This window comes from Chinchilla lanigera, unplaced genomic scaffold (genome assembly GCF_000276665.1).
Source record: "Chinchilla lanigera isolate Chin_1 unplaced genomic scaffold, ChiLan1.0 scaffold00140, whole genome shotgun sequence".
NCBI classification, from domain to species: Eukaryota; Metazoa; Chordata; class Mammalia; order Rodentia; family Chinchillidae; genus Chinchilla; species Chinchilla lanigera.
Genome location: NW_004955541.1, coordinates 1,794,657 through 1,809,260, shown reverse-complemented (window position 1 = coordinate 1,809,260; position 14,604 = coordinate 1,794,657). Strand labels below are relative to the sequence as shown.

Below are 14,604 nucleotides of genomic sequence, written 5' to 3'. Positions count from 1 at the left end.
TGTATAGTCTACAGCCAGGGAAGCTGACCTTTGTGTAGTTTTCTGAGCTGATGCAGTGTAAGCCGGCACACAGGGCAGACACAGAATGCCCCACTCCTCCTCGACCTCCATCTCGGAGCTCCCCTCTTACACAGGTCCAGCCTGGAGACCCACAGAGCGAGCGCTGCCTGGCTTCTTGCAGCAAGTTTCTCAGCCGTCTTTTCACGATCACCCTTTCCAAGGGATAGTTCCCTGCCTCCTACCCCTTGAAACTTTGACACCGCGGGCACACTGTTACCTCCTGTCTGTGTCCTGTGCTTTGTACTGGAAAACGGCAAGGTCTGTGTCGCCCCGTCCATGAGCCGGGGCTTGCCGTGTGTACGTGTGTGGGGCTCTCCTCCGCTGCTGGCTAGTGCTCCGCGGCGTGCAGCACCAGTGTGCTTACCACGGTCCTGGCCGTGGGCACCAACTTCTTCCATTGGACGTTTTATGAGCCAAGTCCTTACCAATATCTGTGTTATTTTTCTGTCATTGCTGGGGTGCAATACCTGACACCCCGAGTTAAAGGGGGAAGGTTTCTTGGGCTCACAGTGTGTAGAGGTTCCGTCCATAGCGGGCTGCTCCAAGGCAGGGCGGCTTGGTAGAGGGACCTCACAGAGAACAGTTCATGGTGACCGCAAGGCAGCAAAAGCAACAAGTGAGGCAGACAGGACTCGGCCCCTTAGGTTGTGCGCAGCTACCCACCCTCGCGCAGGCGCGGCCCCTGCCCTGACCCTAGCCACACTATGCCAGGCCATTGAGTGGGCTGACCACTAGTCACACGCCCTCAGTCCAGCATCAGCCGCCTCTGAAAAGCCCACCCTGAGACTCCCGAGGCTTCGGGGGGACGTCTAGACACAGCCGTAAAAGCACCCACAGGCAGCTTCTGCAGGACTGCGTGTGTGTGGTGCGTGCACGGGCACGAGAGACTTCCCGTGCTCCTGCCCTGCTTCCCCACCCGCAGAGGAGCAGAGTTCCTGCTGGCCCAGGCCTCACCAGCCGTGTGCTCTCTCTGAGCCCCTCCGGCCGGTGTGTGGCAGAAACTCCCTGTGGGTGGCCACGCCTCCTTCCAGGTGCCCACTTGCCACCGTGAATGGCAGAGTGTCTGTCCCAGGGGGAGCCTGCCTTGCGAAGTCATCGTGACAGTGCTGAGACCAGCTCAGGGCTGATGCTGTCCCCACCTGGGTAAACGTGTTCTGAGCCCCATGGTGCACGGCCCCCCGAAGCTGCAGCTGCATGACTGTGGATCCAGGAAGCCTGGCACAGAACTAGACCTAATTTCTGTCCTCTCCTCAGGCTCCTGGGTCTCTACTCCCCTTCAAGACTGACCTGCCTGAGCACGGCGGGTGTCCTAATTGCCATGGAACTTGTCTCTGTTGCCAGAGTTCCGCAGTTCTGTTGGGAGGCAAGCGTGTGCAGGGTGCCGTGGGTACAGGGCACTCGGCCGGTGGGCAGCCTCTCCTCCCAGGGTGCGTCTCACGGTTTCAGAGAGCACTGGGACGTGGTTCTCGGGGCTGTGAAGGGGGTGGGGTGACAAGCACGGGGAGGCAGCACACTGTCCTAGACCCTGGTTGGCGTGGCAGGCTGCACCCTTTTCTTACTGCTCTGAGGTAGGAGGAGAAGGATGGCATAGTGTCCCCGCGGGCGCAGGCTGCAGCAGGACAAAGTGAAGGACGACCAGGATGTGCCGTGTCTTACGACTGTAAGAAGAGAACTGTAAAATGTCACTGTTGGAGACACGGAGAGAATAAGGGGAGAAGATGACGTCAGAGATCCCGAAAGGAGAGGGTAAGGGCGTAAGCCAGCAGAGCTGCTGTTAGCGGGGGCAGGCGTGTAACGCACAGGGCAGTCTGGATGAAAGTGGATCAGGTGGGGGGGGCAGTTGACAGGGAACGCAAACCCACACAGGTCAGTGACGCCTGTGGTCCCAAGTAGAATGCTCAAAACCCCACCCGGGGAAACCCAAACACTGTCTCCCATGAGGGAAATGGAATTTAAAAAGTTAGAGCTCTTGGGCTAAGTTAGCTCATTTTCTACACTCATCACTGGTCAGATTAGGCAAGGTCATCTTTTTTTTTTTTTTTTTAACTGGGAATTGAACTCAGGACCTTGTGCTTCCCAGGCAGGTGCCTGTGCTGCTGAGCTATATCCCCAGCCCTAGGCAAGGCTATCCTGGAGTGATAAACTAGCTTCAGAACAAAACCACAGAGGTTGAGTTCTCTGCTGCTTAGCGATGGGGTGTCTGCATGTTTCCGAAGCTTGCTTGCCCCGTGCAGACACGTGATGTGGTAGTCAGGCTCCGGTGCAGGGCCGCGTGCTCTGGCTGCCTCCACCTCAGGTCTCCTGCTCTGTGCAAGTGGAGGGGTCTAGGCACCTGCTGCAGGCCGCCCTGAAGAGGGTGCCCTTCCCGAGGGTGGGTGTCTCTTCCCTGCGCTTGTCTACCCATAGGGCCTTGCGGCTGAGCTGGGGCCTTCTGTTTTGGCGAATGGTAGTATGGAGTCGACACTGTGCCTTCCTGGTAGACGCCCAAACCCAGCAGAGGGCGTTACCCACGGCTCTGCTCGGAGGGCAGTCTTCATTTGCAGTGGATGGCAGTCCTTGCCTTTCCCCCGGGAAGCTTCAAATGCTTCAGAAGTATCCTGTCTGAAACAAGGGCTGGGGAAGGAATGTCCCTTGTCTTCCTCTTCCTGCAGTTCGGGAACTCCAGATGCAATCTTGCTGCAGACTGCAGCGCAGCTGCTGTTACCTCCCCACCTGCTGGCTGCACTGCATCTGTCCAGCTCTTCCCCAAACAGTTCGTTAGCACTTGCCTTGGCACTGACTGTCACCTCTGCCCAGCAGGTCTCCAAAGGGCACTGCTCTTTCCTGTGGGTGAATAGGGGCCCCAGCCCTGGCCTCTGGCACAGGCCTGCAGCACACAGAGAGGGGCACATGGGCTTTTACAAATCTGAACAAGGCCCCACGCAGCAAGCGTGACTTGGCAGGTGGTGGGAAGGGGGGTGTCTGGGTTTGGGCTCCTGAAAGCAGACTTTGAGATGAAGATTTGCAAGTAGTTTATTGGAGAAGTGATCTGAGAGACGGGACGAGGACGGCAGCAGCCAGCAAAGGTGTCAGGAAGGGCAGCAGTGTGGGCAGCTGGAGCTCGGTCCTACGAGAGCACCGGGAGCAGGTGCAGCGTCTGCTCTGGAGTTATCCTGCCACGGTGTGAAGCTGCTGGAACATTTATCCACCTTCCCTGTCCTTGCTGAGGGCTTCCTCCATCCAGATGTGGGCTGGGCAAAGCGGTGACATATGCTGGCAGCCTTGGGTGTGCAGAGGTGCGTGTTGGCGGGCACACATCTTCCCTGTCAAGCCAGGAAGCTGCACAGTGCAGGTTCAGCCATTGCTGCAGGGTCACCCGTAGCCCAAGGGGCTTCTGTGCAGACTGACACGGTGGTCCCTCTGGGGAGGTCTGGGTGCAGGCCCAGCCCGGGCCAGGGTGTGTGCTGCGGCAAGCTGAGCACCAGGCAAAGGTGAACTACACTTGTGCTGTCAGCCAGGGGCCCTCGGTTGGTGAACGAACTGCATAGCTGTGTCCAACAGCCCTGCCTCCGGGCGAGCGCAGGCTGACGGCGTGCCTGGGGAGGGTGGTAGGGGATACCTAGGACTGTTCCTCTCTGGGCTCAAGCAGCTTCTGTTCACATGGCTTGGGTCCTCATGACTCTTGGACTCTCTTGGCTCTCTGCTCCCCTGACCTGGGGGTTTTGGAAACAGCATCTGGAAGAGGAACAGTTGCTAGCCACAGGCTTCTCTCAGCCTGCTTCCCTCTTCTGAGGCAGTAAACCAGCTTCAGGAAGGAGTTGAGAGAGAATGAACTCACCTGCCACTCACGGGATAAACTGACCTGTGCTGAACCCTCACAATGTCCTGGCTTTCCTTTACAATTTCCATCTGTCTCTGAGCTTCTGTAACTGCTTTGGGGGCTGGGATGTAGATCTATGGCACAGCACCAGTCCCAGTGTGTGGGGGGCTGTGGGTTCCATCCCCAGCACGCAACAAAATTCAACAAACAAAAAATGTGCCTGGGATTAGTTCTAGGATTATCATTATTTTACATACAAATCTGAGGCTCTGAAGTTATGCAACTTGCCTGATATTTGCGTCAGACTCAGAGGCAAAGTGAGGACTGGGAACCTCCAGGGGCAGGGAGGGTGGAGTGTCCTTCGGAGCACAGCCTGTGTTGTGTGGGTTCTCCTTCCTCGTTGTGAATGTCACACACGCATACTGGATGCATGTTTGGGGCCCTGCTTCTTCGCCTGCATTCTTCATCCATGTTGCTGTGGGTTGCAGTTGTCCTCTTCCACCACCACGTGCTTCTGTGTGACTATGCCATCGTTTCTTTCACAAATCTTCTCTCCAGAGAGTAGATATCTAGGACAGATATCCAGCTTGGAACTTATGGAAGCTGCTGTTGATATTTTTGTTCATGTGCTGGTGTATTTAAGCTATTTGTCCTATGTGAAGTGTAGAGTCAGTTGGTTAGGTTTAGTTGGTTCATATTTAGGTTTTATAAATACTGCCCATATGGCTTTATTAATTTACTGAGCAATGTACAAGAAGGGTTCCAGCTGCCACATCCTTGACAGACTTGGCATTCTCTTTTTAATTTTAGCCATTCTTGGGTGGGTGAGGATAGTGATAGAGTACTCTTCACATCAAACAAGGGGGTGTCTCAGTGGTGAGGGCCAGAGCTTCCAGAGACACATGAGTCTGTTTTCTATGCCCTGCTAATCTAGGCTGATGTTTCAGTGGCCTCAGGAGGAAAATGGAGACACAGAGAAGCCATATACACATCCTGACACCCATGGGTGACAGCTGAAATATTCAGCACTAGTAAGGCAGGGGCACCTCCCATTCAGTGCAGGTGTTGGTCAGTAAAGCATGCTTGTGTGCAGTGGCTGGAAGCTTGGCCCTGACAGATCATGACGCTAATGTTTATTATTTTTTTTGTCTTTTTGAGACAAGGTCTCGCTATGCAGCTTAGGCTGGCTTTGAGCTCACTTTGTAGCCCAGGCTGGTCTCCAACTCACAACGATCCTCCTGCCTCAGCCTCCTGAGTGCTGGGATTACAGGCATGCGCCACCACGCAGGGCAAAACCCTAATGTTTAAATAATGGAGCCAAGAAATCCCAGCAGTACCTGGACACATCCTCTTGGCTTTCTGACTGGAATACAGTGCAGGGGGGGACTGCTCACAGTTGCTTTTAAGAGTTTTGGCAAATACCAACATTAATGGAGAGTTTTAGAACCCCAACCATTTCCAAGAAGTATAAAGTGCAATTTGAGATAATTTAAAGACTAAAACGAGAAGCAGAGAGCACCGAGTTTTACTACAATGTGGATACACATCATGACTCCATCTCACAACTGCCCAAACACACACGAGGGGTGAGAGAGACTAAGGAACAAAGGAAAAACCGGCTAGAGGTCTCTGGGCTCAAAGAGCACCAGACTAGATGGCAGCTGTTTTGAATTCCACGACCCTTAACCCCAACGTTGTTCAAGAAATACACATTTCCCTGAAGGTCACAAAGCCCTTTGGTAGGGGTGTCAGATTTAGCGCATGAAAATGAATTTCAGAGAGTGACTGACCGAATATACTCATGTCCGAGATACCCCAAGGGGTGTTCCTTAGCAGGGCTTGGTGGCACACACTTGTAATTCCAGCACCCTAGAAGGCTGAGGGAGGAGGATCCTGAGTTGGAGCCCAGCCTGGAAAACTTAAGTGACTCAGGGAGAACCTGTCTCAAGGTAGTAATTTAAAAAATTTTTTTAAGGGGCTGGGAATGTAGCTCAACGCAAAAACTTTGGGTTTCTCAGTATGTAAAGAAAAACAAAACAAAACAAAAAAAAAACAAAACAAACCTGACCACCTAGTTGCGTTCCCAACGCGCCCTTCCTCTCCCAACCCTCTCGCGCCCGAGCAGGGCTGCTGCCATGTTTTCCTCTCCTTGCAGGGGACCAAGACCCCGGCTGGGGCGCCCCACCGGTGCGCAGGCCCGTCGGTCGGAAATGGTGAGTCAGTCAGGTCGAGGGCGGGGGGCTTCCAGAGCCGCCGTCGCGGAGGCAGCTTAGGGAAAGGCCACCGCGACAGAACGCTGAGCGACCGGCCCGTAGTCCAGCGGTCCGCTCTGCCCCGCGGACCCCGAGCCCCGCCCGAGGGACCAATCAATTGCCAGCTAAGTGCACGTCCATACAAGGCGTCACCTGAATGGCTGAGCGCGGGCCAATCAGTGGCGCGTACGGAGGAAGCTTGAGGCCGAGGTGCAAGCCGGGAAGGCGGCTGAAGGCTGTGGCGCGGAAGTTGCTGCGAGCCCTGGGAGATGGCGCGCGTGGGAGCTGGGCTTCGTTTTCGCTGTGGTCCGCACGATGCAGTTCGCGAAGGCCCAGACCCTTGCGGAGGCGCTTCGGCTCCGTAGCATTCGCTCGCCCCGAAGCGCGTCATGACGCGGGACGACCCGAGCGCCGGGAGCCCCGGGGCCGCCTGCGCGGCGGCGGCTGAGCCCGCAGGAGCGAGGCACGAAAAGGCAGCTTAGGGTTTACACGACCTCGGAGGCCGGAGCAGGCCTGCGCACCGCGGGCGCCCCGGCCTCTCTCCGTCCTGAGCTCCTTTCGCTTGTGCGGCAGCATCGCCACGATCTCTCGAGTTTCCACGCGGTCAGATTAGGCGCCTTAACACGGGACAAGCGTGTCTCCCCCCCGTGACTCGGGCACAGAGCCCCGCGGGGGAGATCGAGGGGCGGGCAGGGCCGGCCACTGCGCGGACACCATTCCAAGAGCGGTCCGACCTCGCCTCCCGGGCTGGGAGTGCCGGGCCGCCCCACCTAAAGTGTGTGGCTGAGATGGTGCGGCCCCGCCTCCCGGAACACAGCGCGCTGTCATTGGGGGGCGGGGGGGCTCTGTGTGGGACAACCGCCCCCACCTCCGCCCAGGCCTTCAGCATCAGCTCAAGGGCGAGGGATGTAGCCTTGGGTTCCATCCCCAGCCCCGGGGGGCGCGGGGGAGGGAGTCACAGTCAAGCGTCAGCCTGAAGCTGCAACTCTAGGTAAAATAGCAGTACTGAGTACGATACACCAGAACGCTGAGCTGGGGAGATAGCTCAGTGGCAGAAGCGCCTGCCCGCCAAGCACAAGGTCCTGAGTTTGATTCCCTGTACCAAAAACCAAACAGAACACTCCGTCATAAAGTCTGCAGTCTCCCTGTTACTAACTCGCTTTAGGGAAGCTGGCTCTCCTTTGTGTTTTATACCTGGTGGGGGCTCTATGGCCAACGATGTAGCAGTTTGTTGGGAAGGAATGGGGATGCATGACCAAGTCTGTGTAGCTCCAAACGCTTTGTTATCCTAGAGACAAAAGTACTCAGGTTTTTACACTGGAAGGACTTTCTTCTGTGCAGCTTGAGGGCGTTTCCCTCCAGTATGCCAGTAAACTTGGGGGAATCTGATCAAGTGTCGCAGGTGGGTGGTTGGCAGCCCCATGTCTTGGAAGGCCCTCACCAGGTTAGAACTCTCAAGTCTTTCCTGATGGGCCAGGCACAAGTTTAGCTGCAGTGTGTTGGAGGGGGTTGGCTGGGGAATTAGGAGTCCATAGCAGCCAGTACTTGGGAGCCCGGCTGTGGCACGTGTGTGAGCCCTCTTCCGGCTTGTCACCCTCAGCCCCTCTGGGCCTCAGAAAGATGGCCCTGCCTCGCAGGACTTTGTGCCAAGAGTCAGGTCCAGCAGGGCAGGACCTGCTCTCCCAGCAGGTTGCCCCCAATAAACACAAAGCTGGGAGTGTTCTAAGTCTCCCTGTTCTTCTTTTCCAGGGAGAGCACACTTCAAACCTTCAGGAAAGAAGTGTGCTTCACAGATCGTCCAGTAAGGAAACAAACTCAGCTTCTTTGTCCCAGCTCTGTGGGGTGGGAGTCGTGGAGGATGTGGGACCAGAGGTTGTGTCTCATGAAAGGGTCACAGACATGGAAGTGTGGTTGTAGGGGCCATCACCGATCCCCAGTCCGTGTAGGTGCTTAGAACACCTGAGTCCAGGGGAGGCAGCAGAGCCCCTCGGTGTAGGTCTGGGCATGAGCATCTTCATCTCCCCCTAGAGGGGATGAGTTCTTTTGCGGCTTTTAAGTGCGGTGTGAGGAACAACCGGTGAACCTAGGGCTTCAGCTCCCCACTTGCCTCCAGCACTGGCTGAGCTCCAGCCTTGGCAGAGGGGAACTGGGACTTGTTCACACAGGGCAGCACTGTGTGGCTGAGAACACCCCCCACCCGGCCTGCAGGCTTCGTGTGCCTCACTACCAGCCACATGCTTTGCCTTTTCTGGACCTACAGTAGGAGCTGGGCTTCTGCTGCTTCTCCTTGTGGCCACTGATTCCAGACAGTTCCTTGGCTTACACTAGAAGTGCTGCAAAATACTTAATCCTGTCTTTTCTGGATCTTGCTTAGTGTTCCAACCTGCTGCCTAAGCTGGGCCGCTCCCAAGAGCACATCTGCTGTAAGTGCCGTGCCAGGTTCAGGGGCCACCTACCTGTGCCCAAGGCCGAGGCAGCACTGCCTTACTGGGTCCCTCTGTCCTTGAGACCCCAAAAACAGGTAGGTGTCTTGCCAAGGGTCTTCACCGGGGGCCCAGGGTGTACGTCAGAATTACAAGCATTATGTGAATGATAGTTTAGAATTCCTGGGAGACAGTTTGTGCTTCTTAAAAAATATATTTATGCTCAGCAAGGGATATAGCTCAGTGGCACAAGTGCTTGCCTGGCAAGTGCAAGGTCCTGAGTTCGATTCCCGGTACCAAAAAAAAAATCACAAGTCAAAAAAAAAAATTTATGGGGGCATGATTGACATTGATAACTGTACATATGGAAGGGTACATTATGGTACGGTTTGACAAACACGTTCCTGGGAAAACCACAATACCATCCACATGACGGGCCTACGCCCGGCCCTTAAAGATTCCCTTGTGCCACTTTTTGTAGCTCCACCTCAGCATCTGTTCTCTCAGCCCCCAGGCAGTGCTCTGGCATTCCCAGGCAACCTGCTCTCTGCCTCTATGGCTTATCTAGCATTTCTTAGAATGTTATGTAAATAGTCTTACATATTGTGTGTTCTTTTTGTATGGCTCCTTTCACTTAGCAAATTATTTTGAGAGTTACCCATGTGGCTCAGAGGCTCCTTTTCAGTGTTCTGTTATATGAGCAGATGGCGTTTACCTGTCTGTGCAGGAGGGCACCGGGACTGTCTCCACTTTTCATCTGTGGTAGATAAAAGCCCCTATGAGCATTTGTGTACAAGTCTTGGAAGGACACCTGCCTTTGTTTCCCTTGGGTAAATACCTAGGCGTGGAATTGTCTGTGCATGTTTGACATTTTTTTTTTTTAAGATACTACCAACTGCTTTCCAAAGTGGTCACACCATCTGACACGCCCATGGGTAGTGTGTAAAGTTCCATTTCCTTCACAGCTTCTCCAGGGCTTGCTTTGGTCAGTCTTTTACATAGTGAAACCCTGCCTCAAAAAAAAAAAAGAAATCAAATTGTTTGGCTGGGCGTGGTAGTGCACACCTATAATACCAGTACTCAAGAGGCTGAGGCAGGAGGAATATCAGGAGTTTGAGGTCAGCCTGGGCTACATCACAAGACCTTGTCTAAAAAACCAAAATAAATAAATAAATAAATAAATAAATTTTTTTTTTTTGGTTTTTCTTCCGGTACTGGGAATCGAACTCACGACCTTGAGCTTGCCAGGCAGGCCCTGTGCCGCTGAGTTAAATCCCCAGCCCCATAAATAATCTTTTAAATTTTATCTGTCTTCTTCCTGAGGTGCCCCTATCTTCTTGTGGTTCTCGTTTGTATGTCTGTCATGACTGATGATACTGAAAGTTTTCTGTCAGGGTTACTTCCCATAGTGCCTGTTTAATATGAGCATATTAAACAAGTAGCTTTTTTTCTATTGTGGAGTTTAAGGGGTCTTTAGTATTCTGGATGCTGTTCCTTTATCAGATGTTCAGGTTTTATTTTTCCATGTCTTTGGCTTGTCTTGTTTTTATCTTATCAGTGCCTTTCAAAGAGGGGTTTTACATTCTGATAATGCTGAATCTGTCAGCGTTATCTTTCCTGAATCTTACTGAGATGTGCCATCTTCTCACTTGGGTCGGGGCGCTTTGCCCCCTGAGCAAAACTGCATTCTTTAGGGGGGATGGGGCAAGAAATGCCTGCCCAGTGGGTGACACACAGCCTGCCCACAGTGATATCCGCTCTGGTGTCCACATCCTGGGGGTCTCACATGGGTGCGCGCCGTCCTCCCGGCCTCTCTAGCACACCAGCTCCCTCTGATCTGGCTCAGGGATGATTTCGGGGAAAACTTCAGCTCAGGTGCTCTCCCATCCCCCGTGCTTGCATATTCTTCTGCTGGACACGCTGGGCAGTGCGGTCCCACGGCAGGACAGTGTCTTGTTTGCGGTAGCGCAGCAGCGGCCGGGAGAGCGGGCCTAGTGCGTGCTGGTCACGGAGCTATCCAGGCTGTCCTTATCCCGTCAGGGCCACAGGAGCCCAGGCAGGGCCCTCTGGCACCGTGGTGGGGAGGGTGCAGAGGGAGGGAAGTGATCTCTTGCTCCTTGTGATGGGCACCCAGGCTGCTCGGGCACTGCGGACAGTCATGCCCCTTGTAGATGCAGAGGTGTCCTCGTGGGCTGTGTCCCCAGAAGGGGCTTGCTGGCCCCTGGCTCTGCAGAGCCAGGCACGCTGAGGCCGCACCTGGAGCCTCGGCTTGGGACAGAGCCTGTGCTCCCAAGCCCAGCCCATGTGGCCTGCTGTGGTGCCATGCCAGTGACGCTGCAGGTGCTGGGCCAGGCAGACCCCTGAGGTCTGTGTCGCCCACCTCTGGGCCATCATGGTAGGGAGACTGTGTTCCTTCAGCTGGGCGGTGGGCGTGTCTGCGGAGGGGACCCGAGAGGAGCCCTGTGGGGCGTCCTGATGCTGCACTTAGCTGGGGTGGTCCAGGCCGGGCCCCACTCCCTTTGAACCTTCTCTTCCCTCCCTCTGGTAGGCCCCGAAGATGGTCCAGCCTCGTGTCTCCACACCCGCCAAGGCCTGCCTCTGCCCATGCCATCGCTTTGGGGGCCTGCTCCCGGTGCCCAGGGACCAGGCTGTGATGCCCTACTGGGTCCCCCGGGGGCTGAGGTCGCAGAAGAAGGTAAGAAGGAGGCGCCAAGGATGGGGAGCACTGAACAGGGAAGGGCACGCAGGCGGTGGGGCACAGGCGGCCGGCACCCTCCCCACAGAGCCAGGAGGGTTGCCGACAGCGGTAGTGGGGTGCTGTGTGGCGGGAAGGCCGGCGTGAGGTAGACAGTTGCCTGGGCCCTGTTCCCTGGGCTGTGGGCTGTTCTGGCACCCGCACTGCTGCCCTATTCGCCCTCCTCTCCGGCTCCTTTTCCTCCTCCCTGCTCCCCTACCTGGCTGCCCTCTCCACACCTTCCCCCTCGCCTGGCCCTGACCCTCCCCAATGGCCTTCTGCACCTCTCCATGGTTGGCACAGGTGGCAGAGGGGGTACCTGCGAGGGGAGGCCCTGCCACAACGGTGTTCCAGGGCAGGGCCACTGGGATCTGCCAGGGCTGGTGCCTCCAGCCTGGGGGCTTTCCTGGGGCTCGCACTGGTGTCTTCGAGGACAGTACTCATACAGACCGTACACTCACCATGCGCAGGCCTTCACGCTCATGGCACCCGCCCCAGGGGTGGCTTCTCTATTTTTTTTATTTTTTTATTTTTTTTTTTTGGTTTTTCTCCGGTACCAGGAACCGAACTCACGACCTTGTACTTGCCAGGCAGGCGCTTTGCCGCTGAGCTAAATCCCCAGCCCCGGGGTGGCTTCTCTAACACAGGTGGGCTGGGCTGCACCTGGAAGGCGCGTCTCTGCTGGGGCTGATGTGTCCCATTCTGCCTGGTGTCCTGTCCTTGCCTGGGAGCCTTGTGCCAGCTCTGCGCAGCAAGGCCTCTGAGAGGGCACCTGTGAAGGAGTGACTATTGTGGGGTTGGTGTTCTGGGGAAGGCGGTGTGAGCGGGATTCGCAGGGGTGCGGGGGAAGGGTTCTCGGGAGACGTGCACCTCTTGGTGGTGTAAAGGAAGCGCTGTCCCAGCCATGGAGGTGAGGCGATCGAGTAACGCGATCGTGGCCTTTGGGTGGGGCCGTTTAAAGCCAGGTCTCCCCCGACTCCCGCCCCGTCGTACTGGGAATCGAACTCTCGAACTCACAACCTTGCGCTTGCCAGGCAGGTGTTGTGCTGCTGAGCTAAATCCCCAGCCCCCTACAGCCAGGTCTAATCTAGCTGCCTTCCTTGAGCCAGGCAGTCCCCGGCGCCCCCCTCCACCCCACTCCCCCCGCCAATGAGACTGCTCTTCCGGCCCTGTCCTCTGCCGGACCCGGAGCTACATCCCTGGCCCGTGCACGGACTTTTATTAAAGATGCAAAGTGCTCAGAGTGGAAAATCCTGAGGACAAACTGAGCGTGTGGCAGATGGTTTGAGGCTCGGCTCCCAATTCTCCACGGCTGCGCAGGAGGTGTTGTGCCACAGTGGTGATCTGTGGGACTGGTGTTGCCGGTGTGGCCTCTGCCGAGGAGCGTCGCTGCGGGCGTGTGCCTGCTCCCCCGCAGAGTGCCAGCGGCCCAGTCCACGGCCCACCGTGCGGCTGCACACCTCAGTCTGGTTCCATCTAAGCTTCCCTCACCCTTCACCAGTCGCAGCTCCACACTGCGTCTCCAGGAGCCCTTGGGAGCCCTTCCGTGCTTCGCTCCGAGAGAGAGGCCGAGAAGCCTCCCGTGAAGCTCTCCGGCCCGGAAATACACCGGCAGCGCTCTCCGTCCTGGTGGGCAGGGCGAGAGGCCCGCCAGCCTCGCGGTCCTTGCTTCCTGGGCCCTGTCCTCACACCGTGCCGCTGCCCCTAGGCGCCCCCTGGACTCACGCTCCCGGCACAGCCACCGGCAGATCTGCGATGGGGACAGCTGCTCAAGGGGCAGCTACTGGCCCTTCCCCAGGATGAGCTCCGGGCCCCAGGGCGGGCAGCCCCTCAGCCTCAGCATTGTGAGCCTCCGCCCAAGTGTCGTCACGGTCGTTCGGTGAGCAGGGGGCAGTGGGCGCCGTGGGTGGCCTGGGCCTATCGCTCACTCCCCAGGCATTTTGATCCTGAGGAAACGGGCATAGCAGTGTCCACCCACCCCTGCCCCTGGCCCTGGTCCCTGGGAACGGCCCTGCCGTTCCCCCTCATCTACACCCTGTCCAGAACAGCCTGGCAGGCCCATGACTTGGAGCTGGTAGCTGCCCATGCCCAGTGCTCAGCCACAGGTGCGGACATCCTCTGGGCATCGAGAGCCGTCTCGTCTGGCCCAGTTCGCCTTGCCCTGTGCTGCCCTGAGACAGAGGCTGAGCTCTGGGCCCTTCCATTCAGCTCTGCCTGGCAGGGGTTTCATCCCTCTGCAGCGGAGGGAGTGGATGGCCAGCTGAGTGATGTGCCCGGGTCCCCACTGGACTTCTTCCCAGCCTGGGCCTCCCGTCCCTGAGTGCAGAGGGGAGCCTGGTGCCTGGGGGTGCATGGTCCCGCCCTCCCTGCGAAGGGTGCGCCCAGGGTGGGGTCCTGGCCCGGGGACAGTCTCCTCTCCCTGCCTTCCAGCCAGGCATTTCCAGTTTGACTTTACCATTTGCACCCACCTGCAAGAACATCAGTAGGAACGTGAGGCGCGGTCAAGATCCCCAGTGAAAGGCCTTGGTGGGAGGAGCCTGTGATGACCACTATTTTCCCGTAGGATGGATTCACACCCGGGGCTCAGCCCAAGCACTGCTGCCTGGCGGCTCTTAGCCGTAGCTGTGTGGGCGTGGACATGGGCACGGTTCTGGTGTGCGCGCAGTGAATAAATGTTTTCTGTGAACCTGTACACTGGCTGCTGCTTAGTGGTGCCTGTGATTCTCCTGTGGTGGGGCGGGATTCCTACTCCAGCCCTGTGGCCCTGGGGGAGGGGCACCTTCTGTGTGTTCCTGCCTTCCGCCAAGGGAAAGCAGGTCACTGGATGAGGTGCCGGGAATCATTTTAGAGTGTTTCAGGTGGGTCTCACTTTTTGTTTCTTTTTGAGACAAGGTCTTGCTATGTAGTTCAGGCTGGTCTTGAACTCACTGTGGAGCCCAGGCTGGCCTCCAATTCCCGGGAATCCTCCTCCTCAGCCTACTGAATGCTGGGATTATAAGTATATGCCACCAAACCCAGCCAAGGGGTTCACTGTAAGTAGCCTAAAATTGTCAGTTGAAGTTGTAAAGCACATATATTATTTACATATCATAAAATTCACCCCTTTAAAGTACATGACTGCCAGGAGTGGCGGCGCACGCCTGTAATCCCAGCACTTGGGAGGCTGAGGCAGGAGGATCACTGTGAATTTGCGGCCAGCCTGGTCTACAAAGTGAGTTCATTGCCAGCCTGAACTGCATAGTGAAACCCTGTCTCAAAAAGATGAAAAAAAACAAAAGTACATGACTAAGTGGTTTTTAGTGTATTTACGTGTGGATCAGCCATCACCACTGTCTG

The 14,604-nt window shown here is 56.4% G+C and overlaps 1 protein-coding gene across 3 annotated transcripts; it reads left to right on the top strand.

Moving 5' to 3' along the window:
• The first annotated feature begins 1,390 nt into the window (after positions 1-1,390).
• On the top strand, positions 1,391-13,960 carry LOC102025174 (chromosome unknown open reading frame, human C16orf95). Of its 3 annotated transcripts, none has more exons than XM_005411000.2 (8): positions 1,391-1,487; positions 1,633-1,806; positions 6,015-6,072; positions 7,861-7,912; positions 8,486-8,632; positions 11,083-11,229; positions 12,977-13,147; positions 13,703-13,960. In XM_005411000.2, exons 2-8 carry the CDS (start codon positions 1,779-1,781, stop codon positions 13,715-13,717), a joined length of 618 nt encoding a protein of 205 aa, XP_005411057.1. In that variant the 5' UTR covers positions 1,391-1,487; positions 1,633-1,778; the 3' UTR covers positions 13,718-13,960. The 3 variants fall into 3 exon arrangements, with proteins under 3 accessions (XP_005411057.1, XP_005411055.1, XP_005411056.1); XM_005410998.2 differs by having other exon boundaries at positions 13,699-13,960; XM_005410999.2 differs by lacking the exons at positions 1,391-1,487; positions 1,633-1,806; positions 6,015-6,072 and adding an exon at positions 6,299-6,574 and having other exon boundaries at positions 13,699-13,960.
• The last annotated feature ends 644 nt before the right edge of the window (positions 13,961-14,604 follow it).